General features: G+C 39.5%; 2 protein-coding genes across 3 annotated transcripts in view; one reads left to right on the top strand and one right to left on the bottom strand.

Moving 5' to 3' along the window:
- LOC144377970 (uncharacterized) overlaps nucleotides 1-24,976 on the top strand; it is a 124,810-nt gene extending 99,834 nt beyond the window's left edge. Inside the window, exons 3-4 of one of the 2 annotated variants that reach the window (XR_013439347.1) lie at nucleotides 15,053-15,225; nucleotides 17,070-24,976. Coding sequence is in view for 1 of the 2 variants with exons in the window: in XM_078051018.1 (XP_077907144.1) it covers nucleotides 15,053-15,160 (108 nt within the window). In the remaining variant the exon portion in view is untranslated. Of the gene's footprint in view, nucleotides 1-15,052 lie in introns of both variants that reach the window. The other variant, XM_078051018.1, reaches the window with a different exon arrangement.
- On the bottom strand, nucleotides 12,448-16,475 carry Il5 (interleukin 5). The gene is made up of 4 exons (XM_005335777.5): nucleotides 16,326-16,475; nucleotides 16,123-16,155; nucleotides 13,478-13,606; nucleotides 12,448-13,380 (listed from the first exon to the last, which is right to left on the bottom strand). The coding sequence occupies exons 1-4, from the start codon at nucleotides 16,467-16,469 to the stop codon at nucleotides 13,282-13,284; spliced, it is 405 nt and encodes a 134-aa protein (XP_005335834.1). The 5' UTR covers nucleotides 16,470-16,475; the 3' UTR covers nucleotides 12,448-13,281.

The following is a 24,976-nucleotide window of genomic DNA, read 5'->3' as shown; positions in this document are numbered from 1 at the left end:
AGGAGGAAGAGGAGGAGGAGGAGGAGGAGGAGGAGAAGGAGCAGCCATAGCATTCTTCCCTCTAGTGGCAAGAGGAACAAGCACATTCATGACGCTGTTGGTCCCTCCATCATTCCCTGGGCCAGCTGATATTAATGGATTCCTATACATGCCAGCACTGCGCTCGCAAGGGAGAGAGGGAGTTGGCTAGGCCCCTTTCTCCACAGAGCTCACCCCAAAAGGGACCTGAAGGGCGAGGACATGAAAAGTGACGTTCTGACACAACTGCAATTCAGTCATATTTGATTACTGATTTGGTTTGCTCTTGCTGCCCACTGAGTCAGATGCTGAGGATGAGGCGTGAAAGGTTCTAGGGAAGGACCTGAGGCCAAGGGTGGGCGCTCCCCTTGGATCTCCTCTCCATCGCCTCTGGGCCTTCCAAGTTCATGGTCACTGCCCTCTCTCCTTGATTGGACTCATGCTGCTTCTGGGGGTTTAGCTGGGATCGATTCCTAGAGGCCCGGGCTCCCTGCAAGAGGCAGAAGTGGGTCCAAGGACTTGTTGAAATGTGCCGGGAAACCAAGAGGCGAGGAGGGGAAGGCTGGCAGGCTGTGGCTGTGGCGCAGGTGATCCGCCTCTGAGCTGGTTATGGAGGGGACAACGGGATATTAAACTTAACGTGTCAGCCGCCAGAGGGCGGTGTTGAAACCTGTCAGTGTGGCTCAGACAATTATGCCTCTGCCAGGGAAAAGTAACCAGAACTGGCTTCTCTCAGCCCCGGCTTCCGTGTCAGACAGGTTTCCATTTGTTTTCCTGATATGTTTTTAAACACCTTAAACCCCTAGAACCTCTTTGTGCAGGGCCAGCAAAGGGGCAGCCCTGCACCCAGTCCCAGGATTCCTCTAGTAGGGATTTGCTGGGGAAATACCTGGATCAGCCACAAGAGGGAGGTGGGGAGCCGATGTCTTGGGTCCGTAGATGAACCATGACATGTCTCACAAGGGCTATAAAAATTGTTCTGTAGCGTTTGTAATCCCAATGGCTTGGGAGGCTGAGGCAGGAGGGCTGCGAGTTCAAAGCCAGCCTCAGCAACAACTTAGCGAGGCCCTAAGTAACTAAATGAGACCTTGTCTCTAATGAAAGATTAAAAAAGATGGCTCTTTATTAGAAATTGAGGCTGAGAGTGAGGCTCAATGGTAGAGTGTATGCTTAGCTTGCGGAAGGATCTGGTTTCAATACCCAACAACAAACACAAAAATAAATAAATGAGGGGCTGGGGTTGTGCTCAATGGTGCATTACTTGCCTCACATGTGTGAAGCCCTGGGTTCAATCCTCAGCACCACATAAAAATAAATAAATTAAATAAAGGTATTGTGTGTACATCTACAACTAAAAGTTTTTAAAAAGACATCAACGAAATGGAACTGGTGAGAGAGGGGGAGCTGGTGCAAGTCAAAGACAAGGAAAATGGAAGGGGACTGGACATGGAGCAGTGGAAGCTGCACCGTGATGGGGTGGCCGTTCTGTCACCGAGAGAGCTGGGTGGGGAGTCAGCTTGGGTATGTGGATGGGAATAATAGGAAGGGCTGCCTTCCATCGGGATGCAGAATAGGGGCAGCACTCAGCACTCAGGCCCTCCTGATGGATCGCATGCAGAGCTAACCACGTGGCATCAGCAAGGCCCCAGTGGTGGCCATGCGGACACAGGTATGGGAATTTGCGGACACCCTGGCAAAGGCTTTGTAGGTTTTGGACTTGGATGTGGGCAAATTGGAGTTGGAGACTGCCAAGAGAGCTCAGCTGATATAAGGTACAGGAGAGGGCTCCGGGGCCATAATGCAGGCAGCAGGTTGGAGGAAAGGAAGGAGGGACCCTCCTCCCCCTCCCCCAACACACACACACATACTCTGCAGAGAAAATTGAATATCAATGGGGGAGGGGGGAGACTTTTCCAGCCGAAGGTGGAATTCAGTTCTGGGTCTTGAGGGGAAAGAGGAAGTTTCCTGGGGATGGGAGATGAGAGGTCAGGAGCCCACACTGAGGCCCAGTAAAATGGGATTCTACCCCTCTTCCACCACCAATCCTGGGCATTCATCCTGTTATCACCATGGACTTGAGGGAAAGCGCTGACCACAGAGCAACAGCCGCTGAACAGGTTTCCTTGATTGAACATTAACATCCTCCTTGGTTTCCACACAAAAACTAGAGAGCTTTCAAGAACACACATCAGATAATGTCCCCCCCTCTGCTTTAAACCTTCCATGAGTTCCCATTACTAGTATTAAGCTCCACATCCTTTCTGTGGCCTGCCTGGGCCTCCTTCACTCTCCAAACTCATCGCCTACCTAATGTGCCCCAGGTGTCTCCATCTTCCTGCTGCTCCTCACCCACCCAAGCTCATTCCCACCTTGGGCTTTCACACTTGCTTTTCTTCCTGCCTAGCCATCAGGATTTCCATCATTTAGCTCTTAAATGTCATCTCTTGGATATAGAAGGTGGCCCTCATTCCCTAGAACCTCCCTAACTTCCCTTTATCACATCAGACCCCATTTCTTATCACTGTCTGCAATGGCCTTTGTTTCTCAGTGACAACTTCTACATAGAGATGCTCAATTTTTTTTTTTTTTTTAAGATGGCTTCTCACTACATTGTCCCAGACTGGCCCGATCCTCCAAGTTGCAATCCTCCTGCCTCAGCCGCCCAAGTAGTTGAGATTATAGCCGTGAACCACCACGCCCAGCTGAGAAATTTTTTTTGAAAGAGCAGATCTTCCACCAGCTCATTCAACAGGTTTGATTATCTCTTCCATTTTATAGAAAATGAAACTGAATCCCCAAAAGGAAAATTCACTTGTGCAATGGGTAGACAGTGAAGGCAGAGGCTAAGCCTGGGTAGCCTGACTTTAGTGCTTCCGATCAAAACTGGGTTATCTCACCTCCAGCCTTCGCTTTTTCCTTGGTAGCATTTACCATAATCTATAGTTGTTCTGTTTGTTTGTCAGGTGATTCCTGCCAACCGTACCCCACCAGGGGGAACAATACTACTAGAGAGCATGTCTATGTCTTGCTCCTCCCTGTTTCGCCAATACTTTGAGCAGTGAGTGCTTTGTGCATTGTAGCTACTCAGTGAGTATTTGCTGAGTGAGTGACTAACCAAATGAACAGACAATGCAGGATGAATGGAGGAGTAGGAGGGCACCAGTAGTGCCGCCCTCCCAGGCCACAGCTGGAGCCAGAGCCCACTCTCACCTGGGCAAGGGGGTCTGCAGAGAGGTAGCTTCTTCCAATGGCATCTCTTAGGACTCTCTTGCAGCAAAAGTCACGCTGCTCCATGAATCTTTAAACTTGGGGTCATTCCCCACCTAGATGCAGAGATTTGGCCTTTGTTCCCAACCACCGCTGATAGTCCAGCCCACCCACAGGAGGGATGCCAAGGGCTCTGGGCAGATCCTGCACGCTGCAGGACTTCCACTTACTATGTTATGTCAGCACCTTTGTCGACTTCTGAGAAACAGGAAGCATTATGATGTGTGGTGGAGTTTGAAGAGGATGATAAGAGACATAATCGTATTTCTTTGGTTTGGGCCCTGGAGGGCTGGGGTTCCTGTTTGCTCGGACTCTAAAACATCACCTTTTCACTTAAGCCAGAATGGTGGAGGATGAGAATAATGTAGAAAATAGGCTTTCAGGGTGAAATGAAAAAGCAGGTATGAGAGCTTTAAAAAACATTGTTATAAAACAGATCCTACATATAAGAGAAAATATCACCTACACAAACAATCTAAAGGAGCAAAAACCCACGTGCCAACCACATGGTGATTGATAGGGAAAAGGGCTCCATAGAAACTCTATACCATCTTCACAATTTTTTCATCAATCTAAAATTATTCCAAAATTAAAAGTTTCTTTAAAAACAGTGCTGCTATGAATGTATTTGTTTATATTTCCTGATGCTCATAGGCGAGAACTTCTCTAGAGGATGCGCTAGATTGAAATTCTGGGTTATAGTGTACAGGAACCTTCAATTATAAGGAAATGCCCTTCAAAAGTACCATTTTACTCTTTTGCGGACAACGTATAAGAATTCCCTTTATTCACATCCTGAGCAAGACTAGTAATGTCTGACTTTTAAATTTCTGCCAGTCTGGTGTGGTATGAAAATTTTATCTCATTGTGGTTTAATTTTGCATTTCCCTGACTACTAACAAGGTTCGACATCTCTATATATGTTTATTGACCATTGTGTTTCCTGTTCTAAGAAATGCTTATTCATGGCATTTATCTTTTTTTTTTTTTTTCAGATTGGGTAATTTAACTTTTTCTTATTAAGATGACTTAGCCCTCAGTACCACAAAAAAAAAAGGATGTGTATACATTCTGGAAACTAATGTAATCTTTATTATGTGATGTAAGTATTTGTCCTAGCTATGGCTTGTCTTCACTCTCTGTGTAATATATTTGATGAATGTGGTGTTGTGGTGGCACATAATCCCAGTCACTCAGGTGGGTCTCAAGTTTGAGGTCAGCCTGGCCAACTTAGTAGAACCCTGTCTTAAAATTTAAAATAAATAAATACATGCAGCTCGGTAGTGGAGCACATCAAGAAAGAAAGAGAAAGAGAAATGTTGAGGGAATGATCTCTTCCTTGATGATCTCTGCTTTGGGGTTTTTCCTTATACAGTCCTTCCATTCTGGGCTGGAGGCTTCCTGGTTGCCCCTCCAGACCACTCTCAATGCTCCTTTCACCATGCCTGGGTCACGGGAGGCTAACCTGTGTGGATTTCTTTGTCAATGGCTCTCTGCCCACAGCTCTTTGTATCTCTGAGTTTCGGTAACCAGTGGTCCCTCTCCTGTTACAGCTCCTGTTGTTACTAGCCCCAGAGGACTTTGTTTTCCCTACATCCTGTTCTCACTTTTATAATGGCCCCTTTATTAAATAAATTATCTTCAAGTTATACAATACGACTGATCCAGCCGTTTTCTGTTGGGTATGCCCATACTATGGTAATATTTCCTCCTTCCTTCCTTCCTTCCTTCCTTCCTTCCTTCCTTCCTTCCTTCCTTCCTTCCTTTTTTTCCTTCCTTCCATCCTTTCTCTTTTTTTAGATACTGGGGATTGAACTCAGGGTACTCAACCACTGAGCCACATCCCCAGCCCTATTTTTTATTTTATTTAGAGACAGGGTCTCACTGAGTTGCTTAGCACCTCGCTGTTGCTGAGGCTGGCTTTGAACTGATGATCCTCCTGCCTCAGCCTCCCAAGCTGCTGGGACAGGCATGCACCATGGCACGGGGCTTCCATCCTTTCTTTTTAGATCAGTTTCTTGTTGGTCTATCTCTCTACCCTCAAGATTTTTCAATATCAGTCCTGCTGACATTTTGGATGGGACAATTCTTTGTTGTAGGGGACTGTCCTGTGTATTGTAGGGTGTAACAGTGTCCCTGCCCTCTACCTACTAGATGCCAGTAGCATCCACTCCCTTCCTTCCAGTTGTGACGACCAAGAATTGCCAACAGTTCCCTGGGGGAAGACTCACTCGCCCTCTGTTGAGAACTACTGCTGTACCATACCCTCTTGTCAACACCACACTGACTCTGATATTGAGCAGGGCAAGTTGTCACACTTTGATCTTCAAGATTGAATTGGCTATTCTTGGACCCTCATTCTTTCATGTACAAGAACGAATAAGCTGTTTTAGAACCGAGTCTTCCTTACCTGTGTACCTGATAGGTCTCTGCCTATCTTTCAATAAAGTTTTTAATTGTTGTCTGTTTTGTTTGATTTATTTCTTGGCACCATATTAGCCTTATAAGTATTATAATAATAGTTACACTTACTTGTAATGATGTCTTCTTTAGAATTATATTTTCTATTTTTGGTGATAGGTAATAACGTAATTGATTTTTAAAAAATTGTTTTGTAGTTGTAGAGAGAAAGTATTCTTTTATTTTATTTGTTTATTTTTATGTGGTACTGAGGTTCAAACCCAGTGCCTCACGCATGCAAGGCAAGCTCTCTGCCACTGAGCTATAGCCCCAGCCCTGTAATTGATTTTGTATATTGATCCAGCAACTTGCTAAACTCTCTTATTACTTAAAATCACTTAAATGACTCTGTATTCTTTTCTTGATTTTTTTTTCTAATTAAGTGAGAGAGCCCTGTTATGTTGCCAAGGCTGGCCCCTAACTCCTGAGCTCAGATGATCCTCTTGCCTCAGTTTACTGTGTAGCCAGTTCAACAGGTATATGTCACAATGCCCCACTCTCCATTCTTTTGAGTTTTGTTTTTGTCATAATGTATCATCTGCAAACACACACACACACACACAACATACACACACACACACACACAAACACACACACACTGAACTTTGTTCACAATCCTTATATTTATTTGTTCTATTTGTAACTTATTGTGAAGCCCAGGCCCCTTAATCACAGTACTTTATTTAAATGGAGTTAGAAGTATCCAGGGATTATACTAGCTCATATAAAGCCTTTGTACAATAAGAAAAACAAGTTTCCTCAAGACACTTTATTTCCATCTGGTAGGAGATTGTTCTGATGTACTTTCAAATCTACGATGTCTATCATGTGACTGGTGCTTGCTTTATTGTGGAGCCCTCACAGAGTGGTACTAAAGATGTTCAGACATTATTCCTGCATTTATTTATTTATTTATAGAGAGGTTTAACTAAGAGGCGCTTTATCCCTGAGTTATATCCCCAGTCTCTTTATTTTGAGACAGTACCTCCCTAAGTTACTGAGGCTGGTCTCGAACTTACAATCTCCCTGCCTCTGACTCCTGTGTTGCTGGGATGACAGGTGTGCCCCATCAAGATGGGCCAATATTCCTGCTTCTTTTAAAAAAAAGGGGTTTTTAGTTGTAGATGGACACAATACCTTTATTTTATTTATTTTTATGTGGTGCTGAGGATGTGCTAGGCAAGCTATCTACCACTGAGCCACATCCCCAGCACTATTCTTGCTTTTAAAGGGATGCTTTTGACATAACACCATCGTGCACAGTATTTCCTACAAGCTCTTCAGGTTAAAGAAATTCCCTTCTATTTCAACTCTGTTAATAGTAGTCATCATAAGTGGATATTAAATTTCAGCAATGCCTTTTGTGCATTGATGAAGAGATTAATGTGCTAGATTACATTAAAAGATTTTCCAATGTTAAATCTTAAATTCCTGAAATAGACCCAACTTAGCTATCACATAATATCTTTTTATACATCTGGATGTGGATTGATAATACTTTGTTCACAATTTTTACATCCATTTCGTGAATGAGTGAGGGATCGAGGGATCCTAATTTTTTTTCTTATGCTGCCACCTCTTGTTTTTGTAAGATGTATGTTAGCTTCACAAAATGAGCTAAAATAAACAAAATGTTTATTTTCTATGTGCTTAGCTATGCTAGGATTTACCCAGGACTTGAACATTCAGGAGGATTCACTTGTAAAACCGTGTTACATATTCTTTGAGAAAGATTTGAAATGACTGATGCAGTCTCTTTAATGGTTACAGAGACATTCCAATTTTCTATGTCTTTTCCCATCACTTGTGGAAATTTATCTGTGTACTGGACACACATTTGTGTGCCTTCTCAAACTTCCCCCACAGCCTTCTTTTTCTGTCTTGTTCAGCACCCTACCTTTGCCATGTCACCACTGTGTGTAGAACAGGGTCTGACTTATGGCTACCAATGACTGGATGGTACAGTTTGGCCTCGCCCACGTCCTGCGCGGGCTATGAATTTTGGGTTTCCCTTGCGTGAAGTGTACTGGCTGAGAAATACAGCGAAAAATCACAGACACTGAAAGTAATTTTCAAAAAAGCGGGGGTGGGATGACTTCATAGCCTTATGGGTCCTGCTTCCACACTGAAAGGAGAGCAAGAGAAGAGCCCCCGTTTGCTTTATTTATACAAGGAGGCTTCAAAGGATTTTCATGGAATGTTCTTTTGCCAAATCAGGTAGGAGAAGGGCTGTCCAAGCCCAGTGGGAAACGCCCTTCTGGAGCTACAGAGCAGCTTCTCTAGCTGAGAGAAGACTGAGGTCACCACGTGTCACCATTAAGTGGGAGAAGCCACAAAATGACTTGCAATGCCAGACCAAAATCTCCTTGGCTTCAAGGCCCAGAAGAGGTTTTTCAAATAGCTCAGGGGTGGCCCCCCACAGTTTGGAATTGCAGGGAAGCGAGCTCTTGTGGAGTGAAGCATGACCCCTGAGTTATGGGCCAGAATGACATCCTGGCATATACCTGTCCCTCTCCTGTATGTTGTTAGATAGGATTACGGTTGTGCAATACTGTGTCGGGCCAACCACATTCTTCCACATCTTTCTTTGCCTCACTTCCTTTTTCCCTCAACCTTAACCAGCCCAGGCTTATAATACCCAGAAAGTGTCAGCACTTCAATCCTTACCTCACACTTTGCTTTCTGAAGCTATCAAAATTGGTACCAGCTGTAGTTTTAGATAACCTGTGGAATGGAATTGTGAATTTGGATTGTTCCTGTCTCTAAAATAACAGGAACTAATCCTGAGAATAAGTAAGTTGATTATAACTTTTGGCATAAAATTATTTGAGATTTTTAAACTTTTAACTCTGGTTAATTTGGATAAAGGGCCGGCAGACAGCAAAGCAACAGAATATATGGCTTGGATACATGGGAATCATGCTAATTATAGGATTGCAAAGTATAGTGCCTCGTCTCACACTTCTTTTGTTTTGTTTTGTTTTTTTTCTCCAAAAGAGAATGATGGTACAAGACAATCTAATGCCAACTTAGCATCCTTTGAATTCTACCAGGTTTCAATGGCAACTTTAAAGGAAAACCTATTTCCTACAGTTGCAGGGCAGATTGAGCTGAAAACTAGGTTCAGGGTCTGACAATTTGCAGGTCTTTGAAGAGCCACAGAGGAGGATGGTTGTGTACCTTTGGCACTCCTCTGTGTCCAAGTCAGGCCCTGATAAGGAAAAAGTGGGACCGTGAGACCTTAACTGGACAAACTTGAGACTCTTGAACACCCAAGTTCTCCTGAGCCCTCTTCCACAGGCAGAAGCAGTCCATTCCCTCATGCCAGAGTAGACTTGCTTCCCCCTTCTTTGTAGGCAGATTAACTATTTTCACTCAAAACATAAGGTGACCTTTGCTCTCTTCTCCCACAATACCCCTCATTCCTCCAGGCCAATAATCACAGTCAGGTGCATAAACATTTAGTATTAACTAGGGACTGATCAGAAGCTAGAAACCATATCGTTCATCTTATTTTATGTGGATTTTCCCCCAATACCTTTATTCTACTTATTTATTTTTATGTGGTGCTGAGGATCAAACCCAGGGCCTCATATGTGCTAGGCAAGCGCTCTACCACTGAGCTCCAGCTTCAGCCCAAACCATTTATTTTAAGAGAGAGAATAAATATAAAGAACTGTTGCCATGCATGCACACCTGTAATCCCAGCTACTCAGGAGGCTGAGGCAGACGGATTGGAAGTTTGAGCCAGGCTGGGAAACTTAGTGAGACACTGTCTCAAAATAAAATTTAAAAAGGAGTAGGGATGTAGTTCAGTGGTAGAGTGCTTGCCTAGCATGCATGAGGCCCTGGATGGAACTCCCAGGACTGGAAGAAAAAAAAAAGTGTTAACAGGGCATGAAAAACTAGACAGACAAAAAAGGGAACCACAGGGTACTATGGAGGTCACAACTGTAGGGAGGAGCTACCACCCTTTTGGTTGAGAAGCAAAACCAAGATGTTAGAATTATTAAAATTTACTTTTTGGAGGAGATGACTGTGGAGGAGACACAGCCCTGAACTCAGAGAAGGGATCCTCCAGGAATGGAACCCAGGCATTTGGGGGAGTGCTTACTGTCTGGTGCTAAGGTCTTAGAGGGGGTTTGGAATATTTGAAAACTGATATTATGAATGGTAGAAAAACTTCAAAATGTCAAACAACTATTGCTAGTGGAATGAAGTGCTGCTTCCAGGGTTAATGTTAGGCTTGGGAACAGGAATCTAAAAGGATAAAGAACAGGAAACAGAAAAGGAAGCAAACAGAAACAAACAATCCCTTCTTCCTGGAGCCTCCTAGGCTGACACTCCTTAAGGTTAGGAAGACATTGGTTTGCAGAATCCCAGCTCCAGCAGAGTTTATAAGGTGGGTTTGAAGTTGAGAGACAGCATTTCAACAACTGACATACAGTCGTGGCAGGGAAGCAGAAGATCTGGAGGAGTTCAGTAATATGTACTGTCAGAAACCAAGAGGGAATGGATCCTGAGGTGCTTCATCCAGAAGAATGCAGAGTTAAACAGGAGTGAATTCATTCATATGACAACTACTCATTATCATTCAGGATTTAATGGTTTTATAAGAACACCCAGAGCTAGTTCTACTAGTTTACTGCATTGGGCCCTTGAAGCCTGACCCTGGTGATGTTGTGCGGCATATGAAGTAAAGATGCTAGAGCTTCCTTCCATGGTGTTGAAGAAGAAGGCTCAAGGAAGTAGGAATGCTTAAATGGATTTACTGCATCTTGTCTAAGAACCTGCTATCTTACATGTTCCTGGAGGGCAACAGAGTATGGTCCTTTAACTAACACAGCAAGGGAGGCCCTGATGAAGAGAAGCAGGCGTCATTGTGAAGAATGCTAGTGGATGACCTCTGTAAATTGGGATGTAAGTGAGGGATGCTGCCTCTGCCATGGATGCCCCAGTATCAGTGGGCAAGATGGGGTCCTTGAATGGTAGAGGCCAAGTTGGGAGTACTTCCTGTCAGAAGCAAGATGGACAAAGTTACTACCACGAACCTTATTCCTGAAGGTAAAAGGTCAAGAAACACTGATTGCTTTTGTGTGTTTCTTGACCTTTTACCTTCAGGAATCTATGATGGTGACTTATAAAGTGTTTTTCTAGAGAATGTTAGAAATACAAAGATAAGGAATTTTCTCTGTTTTATTTACTGATGGATCCTAGTCCTAGAACATACTGTGGTTTATTAAATATTTGCCAAATTGAATTAAGTCGAGATCAGTCTTTTTGCAAGTTGAGTTTCCTGTTTCCTGTCAGTTTCTAGAGCAGCCATCACGGTGATCTGCTCATCCACCTTCCTCCCTCGCTGGCTCAGCTCATGGCTCAGAGTGTGTACAAGTTGGGAGACGGTGCCAGGGTGGCTCAGTATTCTGTCCCCCATGCCTGGACCTGTGTTTCTTTCTGAGAGGAGCTTGCATTCTCTCACCTGGGAATCTGCATCTGTCTGCTCTGGCCCCTCTCCTCTGCCTAGCAACAGTAGGAGCAATTGTTTCACACGCACATCGGCGGGCCCAGCACTGTTGTCATGCATGCAGATAATGTCCAGGATGGTGGCACTGACTTCTATGGACAGGTGTCACAGTTCCACATCTGTGTCCTATCCCTAGCACAGGACCCCAATAAATATTTGTTGGATAAAGGAATGAAGAAATCAGTGGCATAACTGAGTATTGTTACTGGATCTATTTCAGTTTTAAAATATATTTCACAGAACATATTTTCTGGATCTTTGATGGATTTTCTCAAGCAGAGAAATCTCCATTTATGCTACTAATAGCCATCAGCAGGCAGATGGGAGTGTTGTTCTGCCTGGGCTACTCTGCTTCTGCGAATATAAGATGGCAGGCCCCTTTGGGACCCATTTTCAGAGAGAGACTTTCAGGAGCACCTCTCTGCTCCTTTTTCAGTTTCTTTTCTTTTTCTTTCTTTTCTTTCTTTCTTTCTTTTTTTTTTTTTTTTTTTTTTTTTTGGTGCCGGGGTTTGAATCTCTGCTCCTTTTTCAGTGCTGTTTTGACAGATGTTGTGAGAAGGAAACCCAGGCCCAATGCTCTGGGACATTAGAAAGCATTTCAGACTTCTCTGAGCTGGCAGTATGGTTGATCTGGCAAATTATTATCATAGGCTGGGGACAAACCTAGTTACAGGTTCCTACACTGCCCTCCTCCCAGGGGCAACCTTAAAACTCATTTTAATTCTACAGCTAGTTCAGAAGATCCATCCATTCATTCATTTACTCTGCCCCCGACTAGGTGGTGGGGATACTATTGTGCAAAAGAAACCAAGATCACTTCCTGCCCATGATCCTGCTTTCTACATGCTCTCCAAGTGCTGCCAAGTCACTTGCTCTTGGTATGCCCAGTGACCTCAAGAGTCTTGCCACCGGGAAGATGGAAACACTCAGCCAGCATGCACCGAGGGCTTCCCTCCAAACCCTGCACATCCTCACATAGACTTGAAGCATTAAGGCAGAGACCAGTAGTTAATCGAATCAGAGTTGTGCATTTTATTTTATTGGAATGTCACAGAGCATAAAATAAATATTAATTTACCAAATTCTTAATCATTTCATAAATAATATTAAGTTAATTGACATCTTACAGAATGTTAAATTAAATAAAAGTATCTATTTGGCAAACTGGAGGAGAACACTTCAGTGATTTTTGTTATTAGAAACATCTCAAATACTTTATGCTTGTGTAAGGTGGTAAAGTAGCAGCACTCCTGAAATATTTATTTTACCTCTGAAGTTTATTTTATTTTACTTTACTTTTGGAACTGGGAATTGAACTCAGGGGTACTTACCACAGAGCCACATCCTCAGCTCTTTAAAAAATTTGTTTTTTATTTGAGGCAGGTTCTCGCTAAGTTGCTTAGGGGCTTTGCTAAATTGCTGAAGCTAGCTTTGAACTTGTGATCCTCCTGCCTCAGCCTCCTCAGCTGCTGGGATTACAAGCATGTACCACCATGCCTGGCTTGCCTCTGAAGCTTAATTACATTGAAAATTAAGAGCCACTCTTGGTTGACTCTCATTCTTGTTGCAAAAAATTGTCCTTTCCCTCTTCCATATTCTACTCCAGGCACAGAAAGGTAAGTACCATATGATCTCACTCATGGGTGGAATGCAAAAAGAAATGAAGAGTAGAGCTGTAACCAGGAGCTGGGGAAAGTAGTAGAGAGGAGGAAATGTTGATCAGCAGATTCTAAATTACAGTTAGATTATAAGAAGATCTGACGTGCTATTACACGGAAGGGTGACTATAAATAGTGATCGTGTGTTACATGTCCTTAGAAGAAAGGATTCTGAATGTTTCGATATAAAAAAGGTAAATGTTTGAGGACATAGATATGCTTAACCTACCAAAGTGTACATATACCAAACATCACATGGTATCTATTAATATGTACAGTTTTTGGGTTTGATGTATCAGTTAAAATATGTCTAATAAAAAAATACAAGCTTTGGTTACAATTGGCAGGTTAGTCTCAACTTTCCATCATCCACTCGGTATTTATCACACCAAGAAACTCTTGCAAGTACTCTAAGAATTGCTTGACTCTCCGTCTTTCCTGGCCACACTTTTTCTGTAAAAATAATAGACAATTGAAGAAAACTGTCAGTTTCTGTAGAAACAGGCACAGCCAGACAAATACAATTCCCATAGAAATGTTCATAACTTACTTTTTGGATGTCAATGTATTTTTTCATTAAAGACAAGTTTTGGAATAGTCTTTCCACAGCATCGCCTTGAGTAGTTTGATTCTTCAGCGTATCTATTCCCTGAAAGATTTCTTCAATGCATAGTTGGTGCTAAATGAGGAAGATTTAAAAAGATTTAAAAGAATGAGGGCCAACCAAGAGTGGCTCTTAATTTTCAATGTAATTAAACTTCACAGGCAAGCCAGGCATGGTGGTGCAAATTATCAAAACACGATATAAAAGTTGGGTCTATTGCATGACACTCCTATGTTCCACTGTAGAACATTCCTATATGTGAATACATGACTGGTGTAACTCCACATCATGTATAACCACAAAATTGAGAAGTTATACTCCATGTATGTATGATATGTCAAAATACATTTACTGTCAAGTATAACTAAAAAGAACAAATAATAAAAATTAAAAAAACTTCATCCTTTGGTCATCCCACAATGTATACATATTTCAAAAAATCATATTAGAAACAATAAATATACACAATTTTAATTTGTCAACTTTAAAAAATTAGAAAAAAAAATCTGGTCCCAAAAGTTAGGCTTCATTTTATGGCATTTGTTCTCCTCCAAACAGTTTTTTTTTTTTTGCTTGTTTCTTTCCTAAGTGGCAAACTACTTCATACTGAGAAAATCATCAAGAGCTTTTTAATTACCGAAGAGCATTACAAAAGTTATTAAGAAATTACACAAGGGCTGGGGTTTTGACTCAGCGGTGGAGCACTCGCCCAGCATGTGCAGGGCGCTGGGTTCGATCCTCAGTACCACATAAAAATGGAACAAAGGTATTGTGTCCAACTAAAAACAAAATATTTTAAAAAATAAATTACACAATATTGGGTGCAGTGGTGCATGCCTATAATCCCAGTGACTCCAGAGGCTAAGGCAGGAGGCTCCAGGCCAGCCGGGGTAATTTAGTGAGACCCTGTCTCAAAATAAAAAATGAAAAGGGATGTAGTTCACTGGAAGAGAACCCTTGGGTTCAATATCCAGTACCACTAAAAGAAAAAAGAAAAGAAACTACATAACCAGAAATAAAGTGTTCAGGAAATGAACACATAACACAATTATGTTACTAATAGAACTCACATCAGTGTTTTCTTTTATGGTTTAGATTGGTAATTTTATTTCATTTAGTCTAATGAAATAGTATATTTTACCTTTGAGTGTGACCATTATGTGTTTCAAATGTACATAATACCATTATATAGTCATAATCATTTAACTATGTGAAAATTATTGAGAGGGCATTTGTTGTTATATTTTAATGTCTACCGATCATGATTCTAAAAATATAGCCCAAATTACTAAGAGTATAACAGAGAATTAAAAGCTGCTTTTTCTAAAAGCACTGACTCTTCCTTTGGGCCTGCAGATGCCCAATGGGTAACTAAAATCAGAGAAGTTTTGGCATCTCTGCTTCCATTTCATCTGTCACCTTTATTACCTTAAATTAGGGTAACACAGTTCTGTGTGCAGGTATAATAATACAAGGTTTATTGATCCTAAATTTACCTATCCTCTCTTGTTCCCCTTCAAGACAGAGGACACCAAGAGAAGAGGAACTATGATATTTTCAAGATTTGCAGAGACATTCAACTGCCAGCTTTTACAACCTCCTGCTCCAGAGCCCGAGAGCAGCACCTAGAAGTCTCCAGTCATTGCCCTACTCCTTCCAGAGGCAGTGAAGACTTGCAGGCAGATCACCCCAAGGTGGGACTACTCCCCTAAGCAGGAATAATTATTTAGGGGAACCAAATTGCACCCTTTCAATATCACAGATCTAATAGATGAACACCCAAGCAGCAAATAGAGATCGCTCCCTCAAGTACTGAGGGCTTCCTGGAGCCACTCTGCATCACCAGGATTGAGATAATAATGTTCAACTTGACCAAGACTTTTAAATTATGCATATCTCTCACCCCCTGCCTGAATTCTTCCTCCATTTAAACCTAAAGTTCTTATCAGTATCCCCAAGACAGGGCTGAGACACTTGATGTACAGTTCCTTGCCTACTCTTCATCATTATTTTTTCCGTTTGATTTTTGGGGTGAGTGACCAGACCTGATTTATTTGGACCCCAAGAGTTGAGCCTCTGATCTAGGTCTCCAGTACAGTACTTTCAGAGTGATATTAGACAGAGGGCTGGAGCTGTGTCTCAATGGTAGAGCGCTTTGTCTAGCATGTGCGAGGCAATGGGTTCAATCCTTGGCACCACATAAGAATGAATAAATAAAATAAAGGTAATGTTATATCTGATTTTTTTTAAAGAATGATATTAGATAGAGAATGGCCATAGATGGTCAGAACTGAGAAGAGACTAGCAGGCACCTCTCAGCCCTTGTGGGATTCTTCTGGGGAAAAAAAAAAGAACTCTAACATGAGGTTCTTTGGGGTAGAGAACTGAAAATATCACCAAAGCCTGATCCACTTGCTTATTCTAATTTTAAAACTCATTCCTAAGATCTCTAAGTACATACATTCACATCCACCCCATGTGAAAACAAAAGAGAAAATTACGTAGTTCCAAAGACAACTAATGATTTATAGTGTAAAATCTGAAAGTTGCTTTTTCATGGGACCGTTTTGTTGAATCATAATTTAACTTACATTTTTATGTGCAGGAACAGGAATCCTCAGGGTCTGGAAAAGGAAAGGTCAAATAATTATTTTTTAAAGCCCTCAATTATTAATAACTTTCATTATTATGTTTGCTAGTGATGTGGTTTTCACCTATGCTCTTTATACACAGTAAATGAAATACCACATATAATTATGCATTTTAAAGAAATGCAGGAATGAAAAAGACTTACCTCATTGCCTATTAGCACCGTTTGATGAGTGGAAAGCAGAGTCAAAGTCTCTTTCACCAATGTACTCATGGGAATTTCCAAGGCCAAGGCACAAGTGTAGGCAGCTCCAAGAGCTACCAAACTCAAGTGCAGCAGCATCCCCATGGCTTGAAATGCTCACAGTTTGCAAAGAAAGCTAAGAAAGTGCTTAGCATGAGATTGCATCCCCAACCAATTTATTCTCTCTCTTTGAGGAAATGAATAATTTCTAACAATCAGATAGAGAATGTCTAATGATGGCAAATGGTGAAACTAAATGTTTCCAATGCCTTGTATCTTAAATAAATTTACTTTTTATTTTTTTTTCAGTTCTAAGGATGAAACATAGGGCTTCCGTATGCTAGGGAAAGTGCTCTATCACTGAAGTACATGCCCGACCTTTTCTAAATTTTTAATTTATTTTGAGACAGAGTATTGCTAAGTTGCCTGGGCTATTTTTGAACTTGTGATTATCTGTCTCAGCCTCCCATGTAGCTGGGATTACTGGTGTGTGCCACCTTGCCTGGCTTATCTTTTGAAAAATCCCTACTTCTTCCTTTTTAAAAACATTTTCCATGACAAATGAAAATTTGTAGGTTGATATACATCAATATCTCATGTTTGCATTAATTAAAATCAGAAGATTAAATTTCTTTTAAAAGAGGTACGCACAAAGGAATAGAAACCGCTCAACAGAATTTTATACTAAATGAGAATATTTTTCAGGGGAACTAACTTCTACTGTGGTTGTGGCTGGATTGATCTGTCTCAAAAAGAATTGAAAATACTGGTGGGCAAAAAGACAGTGATTAAAGCAGAGACCACTAAGACTTGGTAAGATCAAGTTGTGTTCAATAGGGTCTTGATTAGGATACTTTCTGTTCTCAGTGACCCCAAGCCTAACCCAAACAGGGTAGAGATAAGCAGAGAATTTGGGTCATATATCTAGTGGAGGTTCCTGTCTGTTCTACTTGCTTTGGCGGCTCTTCCTTGACTCCATTCTTAGGCAGCTGTCCCACTGTGGCCCCAAAATGAAGCCAGAACTCCTAGATACATATGTATCCTGTCATGAGCAGCAGGAAAAAAAACAGTTTTTCTTTTCTGATCATTCAATCAGAACAATTCAGATGCTTTGTTTAGTATATGTGCTGCCGAAGCGAGCACAATTCAGATGCTTTGTGAAAGGGTTGATGTGTTCACCCTTGAACTATGGCTAGGGGCATGAGCTATACTCATGGGTTCTCTCTGAATTAGAGGTAGACTTCATTTCCCCAAACCACACAGCTGAGGAATGTGGGGTCCTAGGTAGTTGTAAGAGGGCAGGGATGCTGAGATGGTAACTAATAAATACCTGTCACAGACACATAACATGTGGGCAATGGCCTTTCCTGTGTGTCCCACAAGGTTAGGTGAGGGGTTCTTTCAAACCTTGGATGGGCTATGTATGAACATGTGTACTCAAGGGAATCAGCCTTTGCTCCTTAGGCTCAGACCTATATTTTCAAGAAAAGAGCAAATGAAACTCCCTTCTAGGCCTCAGTCTTTCTTTCTTGGCTCAGCACACATGATGGTATGGAGGGTTTCAATTTGCATCCTAAAGTAGTTGTGTTTGTGTCCTGGAAGCCTGACTTTAGGACTATCTTGAGCATCTAACACAGGTGGTAACAAACACAAAATGTGACCCAGAACCCTTCTCCAAAGCTGGATGCTGTTCTCCATGAGAAACAGGCAGCGAGGGGATAGATACACTTCTAACATGTATGTGATCCCAGATCTGCATTGTCTATATAAAAACACAGCATTCTGGGAGTGCTGGTGCACACTTGTAATCCCAGTGGCTCAAGAGGCTGAGCAAGGAGGATCAAAAATACAAAGTCAGCTTCAGCAACTTAGTGAGACCCTGTCTCAAAAAAAAAAAAAAAAAAAAAAAAAAGCAGGGGGTAGGGGCGGGGAATATGGTTCAGTGATTAAGTGCCCCAAGTTCAATCCCTGGTACCAAAAACAACAGCAACAAAACCCCCCAGTATTCCAGTCCAGTGGCATCTGCCCATGTCTGCTTTTGTGTATGAATGTGTATGTGTGTGGGGGGAGTGTGTATACATGCATACCTGCTGAAGTCTGGGGCTCTTAGGTATGCCTGATTTGAAAATCTGATAAATGTTGGCTCACTACAGGGAATCTCTTATTAGTGTGTTATAAATCGTAGTAGTCTTGGTTCAAAGGTATTTTAAAATGGTGATCTTAGAACATAAGTCAAGTTCTAGCTCAGCCTTCCTTGCCAAAGGGTATGAGAGGATTCTTTCTGCTTCCTCTCTGAGACCTTTGGGCTACACTGAGGAAATGTGGGCTTAGATAAAGCTTTCACGGAAATCATCAAATAGCTTATAATTCCAGTATCTTGACGATTTGAGAGTTAAATTATATCATAGGGCTACACAACTAGAGGAGGTAGCAGATTGAGATGCCAATGTTCTAGACTTCACTGGGAAGGAGAAAACTCACCAACCAACCAACCACTATTTTTAGGGGAATAGTGAGTGATATGTGCAGGTGCTGCTTTCTCAGCACTCAGGTGTGATACCCTTGGGCTTACATTGTGAGATCATCCAGTTTGTCAAAGAAGTCTGAAATTTTGATTATTTTGTATAATCTGATTTTCAAATATCAACAGCTCCAGGGTACCATTTTGCAGTCTGATTTGCAATATAACTGTGGGTTCCTATTGGAAGGCTAATTACAAAAAATACTTCCTATTTAAAATTGTATTTCTGGGCTGGGGTTGTAAAGCAGTAGAGCACTCACCTAGCTTGTGCAAGGCCTTGGGTTCGATTCTCATCACCACATAAAAATAAATTAATTAATTAAATAAAGGTATTGTGTAATATAAAAAATTATATATCTTTAAAATTTAAAAAAATTATAAAATGCATATAACAAAATCTAACTGCTTATCCATTTTTTTAAATGTACAACTCAGAAATATTAATAACATTTAGAATGTGTGCAACAAATCTCCAAACTATTTCCATCTTGGAAAACTAAAACTCTGCTAACATTGGACAGTAACTCCCAGTTCCTCCTCCTGCTGCACCTGGCAACTTCTCTTCTACTTTCTGTCTCTATGAATTCAACTACTCCAGAGCCTTAAAAAAAAATCATATAGTGTTTGTTTTTTTGTGACTGGCTTATTTCACTTGGCATTATGTCTGTCCGTGTTGTAGCATGTGTGAGAATTTCCTTCCTTTTTAAGGCTGAATAATTTCTATTGCATGTACAGACCATATTTTGTTTATCCCTTTGACTGTTTAGGGTTTGGGTAGCACTGGGGTTAGAATCCATGTCCTCTACTGTTCCAAGAATGCACTCAACCACTTAGCTGCCTTCCCAGCCCTAGCCCTTTGTAGGTTGATAGACACTTTGGTTGCTTTCAACTTTTTCCTCTTGTGAATACTGCTGCCTGGAAGATGAGTGTACAAAATTATATTCCTTTTCTCTGCCTCTGTCTCTTTCTTTGTTTCACTCTATGCTGCCCATGCTGGTCTCCAACTGCTGGCCTCCAGGAATTCTCCTGCTTCAGTTCCCTGAATAGCTAAGGCTACAAGCATACATCACTGCACCTGGCTAAAATTCCTATAAAGTTGTTGTGTCATTAACTTTTCCTCTATGAGTCTGACCTCCTTAACCTGACTACAAATTTTCTCAAGTAGGGACTGTAAAATGATGTTTTTTAAAATTAGATGTTGATGACCTTTATTTTATTCATTTATTTATATGTTGTGCTGAAAATCGAACCCAGTGCCTCACACATGCTAGGCAAGCACTGAGCCACAACCCCAGCCCTCAAATCATGTATTTGAAAGAGCTTCATTAATATAAAATTCCAAATAAATGTTGATGATTGCAATCTCCTTTGCATAAGAATTCCAAATAACTTATGTGGAATACTCCCCCCTCAAGGAGATGTAGTGTGATCCCCATTTCCTTAAGAGTGGGATTCACATGATGGCTTTGTTTTTAAAAAATCAAACAGGAGGATAAGGGAGTAACTTTACACAGAGTAACTTGATAAACTTTTGGCCAAAGCTAGGTGATGGAGGTCAATATCAGCAGTGGTAACTCGTGTTAATAGTATATACCTTTGATGTGATGTCATAAGAATAGCATTTTATCTCTGTGGCCCCCTCCAACCTATAACCTGTGTCTGACCATGAGAAAAATACTACCCATACCCAAAGAAAAGGACAAAATACTTGATGACCTTATAACTATTAAGGTCATTAAACAAACAAAAAATAGCATTCTCAGAGATGGTCACAGTCCAGAGGCATCTAAGGGACATATCCTGGATGAGATTCAGGAACAGATGGAGGACAGTAGGTAATACTAAGGAGATTAAAAGAAAAAAAAAATCTGGGGCTGGGATTGTAGCTCAGTGGTAGAGTGCTTACCTAGCATATGTGAGACACTGAGTTCAATTCTCAGCACCGCATATAAAGAAATAAAAAGAAGGTCCATCAAAAACTATTTTTTTTTAAATCTGTGGAATCTAGTAAAGTACCAATCAATGTTGGTTTCTTAGTTACAAAAATGTACCACTGTAATATTCACATAGGGGAAAAGTGAGTGCAGGGTACACTGGAACTCTCTCTAATACACTTTTCTGTGCATCTAAAATTACTCAAAAAGTTTATTTTAAAAGAACAGTGTGGGCCAGGGATGTGGCACAGTAGGTAGAGAACTTGCCTAGAGTGTGCTGAGACCTTAGGTTCAATCCTCAGCATAAGGGTGTGTTTGTGTGTGGAGGGGATGGCCCTGCAAGTTGAAAAACATTCATGATTATTTTTACTATTATTTTAAAAGACTTTGTATCTCATGAATACCATGCATGGAACCATTGCACCTCTCCACCTGTATTTCTTGGGAATAAGGTTTTTATTTATTATTTCTCCTTGAGATCTACTGTATTGTAGACAATTAATGTTACTTATATTAATAAGTAGGCTCTTTGTTGTATTAGCTGAACAAATTAATGTGAATACTCTGGAAATTCAAGGAGTTTATTCCCTGTGCTAGGAAATTGAAGTAACAGAAATAACTTTGGCAGGACTCTAGGAAAATAGAACAAAGCCCCAAGGTTTAGCTACAGACACCAAACCAATGTAAACAACTGTGACATTTTTAAAAATCCACATTATTTTAGGGGAATAGAAAGAAATTAGCAGTCAGTACTCTGAATTAAAAAAATTTAATACAATAACTTTATTTATTTATTTTTATGTGATGCTGAGGATCGAACCCACTGCCTCACATGTGCCAGGTGAGTGCTCTACCACTGAACTACAACCCCAGCCCAGTACTCTGAATTTTTAAAAATGATTGGTAGTTATGTAATTTACAAAAAGGACTTTGAATAATGTTGTTAATAATGTTACATATTGAAATAATACATAAGATAATGTTATTTGAATGTATAATACATAAAGTATATAATTTAAATGTATAATATATAATTTAAATGTACTTTAAATGTATAATATATAATATATAAAATAGTATATAAAATATATTTAAATGTATAATATATAAATGTATAATATATAAATGTATAATATATAAAATGATATATAATAATAATGTAAAATTTGTGTTTAAAAATAATGTTCAAAAAGGTATGTTATTGGGTAACATCCAGCCTTTTGTCATAAAACCTTTATCTTTATTAGTGGTTTGCATATTGGTAACATGGGCTTTTTTTAAAATTTTAAGCTGTTAACTGTGGTTTTTACTGTGTGTAGTCATTTAAGGTCAAATGACTTTTCCATGAACTGATCCTAATCAATCAACTGAGCATGATCCCCAAAACTTTTGTGGTGACTAAATGTTAATTGATAACATCTCTTTTTCTTTTTGAATTTATTTTAATCTCCATTCATTCAATCCTTAAGCATATCTTCATTAGAATTTTTGAACAAAATAAGTTATAGGAAAAATACACATTTAAATTTCCCCTTGGCATAATAAATGTGTTTTTTGATGACTTCTTCCAATCTTTACTGATGCATAAACAGTTTTACAGTGTTGTAATCAATGAATATGTACAATTTGCACTTATCTTTTTTGCTTACTAATATTTCTCAATTGTATTTCTATATAGTTTTGTATATAGGTAGTTTCCTACTTATTGTTTTAATGGTTACATGGTATAAGATGAAATTGATGTACCAGTTTTTTTCACAACTCCCTAACTTATAGGCTTTGGGGTTCTCTCTAGCATTATAAAATTAAATAATGCAACTAGAAACTCCTTTGTAGAATAAAAAAAATATTTCTTTTTACTAGGGAATTTATATGATCATTTTTATGGTTTTGGTTACATTTCACCATATCATTCTCTAAAAACTTTCAATACACGAAGAAGAAATCCCTTTTACCTTATTGGTTTACAACTTATAAAGCACTTTCACAAAAAGAACTTTATTTCTGACATCAGCACTGTGAGATAGATTTCTTTACCTGAAGGTCCATTAGCACCAGGCTTTCACAGTCTGGAGAATTTAATGAGTGAATGATTTCAGAAGGAAGAAGTGGTAATTGGAGTTTGATAACCCTGTTGGTAAAGCTACATAAGTAATGCTGGTTTAAAAAATAACTTATTTAACTTATACTATCCCTTATTTCAAGACAACAAGGAACAAAAATTGCAAACAATTATAACATGGGAGATGGAGTGATCAGAGTTGGCACATTTTATAGTCTGTAATGTTCAGAAGAATGCTAAAAATATTAACTTTATATTTCAAAACAGGCATTGAAAACGTTAAGAGTAATAATTAAAATCATAGAAATAAAATGTATATCCTTAAACCAGTGAAGTGAAACAAGAGAATAAAGCAGCTCAATTAAGGGGCTAGCATTATGGCTTAGTGGCCTTACATGTTTGATCCTTAGCACCACATTAAAAAAAAGAATAAATAAAATAAAATAATTATTCTTAAAAGTTTATCTTAAAAAAAGAAGCTCAATTAATCTAGAAAACTGGTTAAGAGAAAAAGAAGCAAAGAGAAAATCTTTAAAATCCAAATTTACCAGGAGTCAGTAATTGAAAACAAGTTCATCTGTATATACTATAAAATTGTATTTAAAATCATCTATCAGCTATTTTTCAAGAGATACCTAACGGAAAATGATGTCAAAAGTTTGAAAATCAAGGATTCTTTAGAAAAATATACCAAACAATACTAATCAAAAGAAGGTTCATATCAATACTGGAAAAAAATTATGTTGGAAAGTATTATAAGGATGAAGAAGTTCCATAGAAGGTATAAGATAAAGTAGTTTTATTTTTCATTACACTAATTTTGCTACAAGCAAAACTAAACATTTTTCAAAAGTATGTAAGTAGTTTACTGAAAAGTGGAGACTTGACTGATTTACCTTTTAGCTCTTTTTATTTTAGGATCTAGTTGTGCTCACTGAAAAAGACTTTCTACCCCAATCCTAGAGCTTTGCCTTGGTTTTATAGTTTCCTATTGTTACAAAATTGATTTTTTTTTTGTAATGGAATCTGGCTACCTTGTCATTTCCATTTTTTCCCCTTTCAACTTACTAATTTATTCTGGAGTATTTTAATGTCTCCAATGGACAGTTTGACACCATCACTAATACTTCCATATGCATCTCAAAAATATAGTTTTCTTATACAACAAGAAAGTTTTGGTTTAAAGTTGGTGATGGACCTTTATTTTATTTATTTATATGTGGTGCCAAGAATCAAATCCAGTGCCTTATACATACCAGGCAAGCACTCTACCAGAGCTACAACCCAGCCCAAGAAAGTTTTCTTAAATATCACATCTAATATAATAAAATTAACGATGCTTCTTTTTATCATCTAGTTTTCAGTCCTCATTCAAATTTCCTAATGTGTCCCCCAAATATTTCTCATGTCTATGTGCAAACCAAGAGCATGTGATACATCTAGGTGATGTGTACCTCAAATCTCTTAAATTTCAAACAATTCTTTAAAGTCCACAACAGTTCTTGCTTTAATGACACTAATCTCCTGAGAGCCTGAGCCAATATCTTATAACATGTTCCATCTTCTGGAGTTACCTTTTCCATCTTTACAGTGTTGTTAACTTAATCCTTATAATTCCTGTTAACTGGAAGCTAAATCTAAAGGTGTGATTAGATTTGATTCAAGTTAAGCTTCTCTCTCTTAATCCCTCTCCCAACTTTTTTTTTTTTTTTTAAAAGCAAAACAGCATAAGGAGTAATGCTGGGGACTTCATACTGAGATTAGAGACATACAATTAAGTCATTACTAATTTCTTGTTACTTTGAGTCACAAAATTCTCCTTTAAAGTAGAAGTAATTACATTTCTGACCTTTTATTCCTTTAGAGTATCTATATCTTCATCTATCTGGAACTTACAGTAATAAGTAAAATAAGGTATAGACTTGCTTTTTTTTTTCTTCCTATTGATATTCTGAAATCCACAAAATTTTTTTCTCAGTGGTCTTGGTGGGGAATGAATCTTTATATTTGTCAAAACTCATGGAACTGTATTCTGGAAAATGGTGAATTTATGGTATGAAATTATGGTTCAATAAACTTGACTTTCAGACTTGAA

This window comes from Ictidomys tridecemlineatus, chromosome 1 (assembly GCF_052094955.1).
Source record: "Ictidomys tridecemlineatus isolate mIctTri1 chromosome 1, mIctTri1.hap1, whole genome shotgun sequence".
Lineage (NCBI taxonomy): Eukaryota > Metazoa > Chordata > Mammalia > Rodentia > Sciuridae > Ictidomys > Ictidomys tridecemlineatus.
This window is presented reverse-complemented; position numbering and strand designations above follow the sequence as displayed.

Bases quoted from the DNA above. Each gene is read 5' to 3' on its own strand.
- Il5 (XM_005335777.5), bottom strand. From the start codon at position 16,469: ATGGGGATGCTGCTGCACTTGAGTTTGGTAGCTCTTGGAGCTGCCTAC. The intron at 13,607-16,122 runs GTAAGTTAAATT...TTCCTCATTTAG, and splicing joins CTGTTCCTGCACATAAAAAT to CACCAACTATGCATTGAAGA. The intron at 13,381-13,477 runs GTAAGTTATGAA...TTATTTTTACAG, and splicing joins AATACATTGACATCCAAAAA to AAAAAGTGTGGCCAGGAAAG.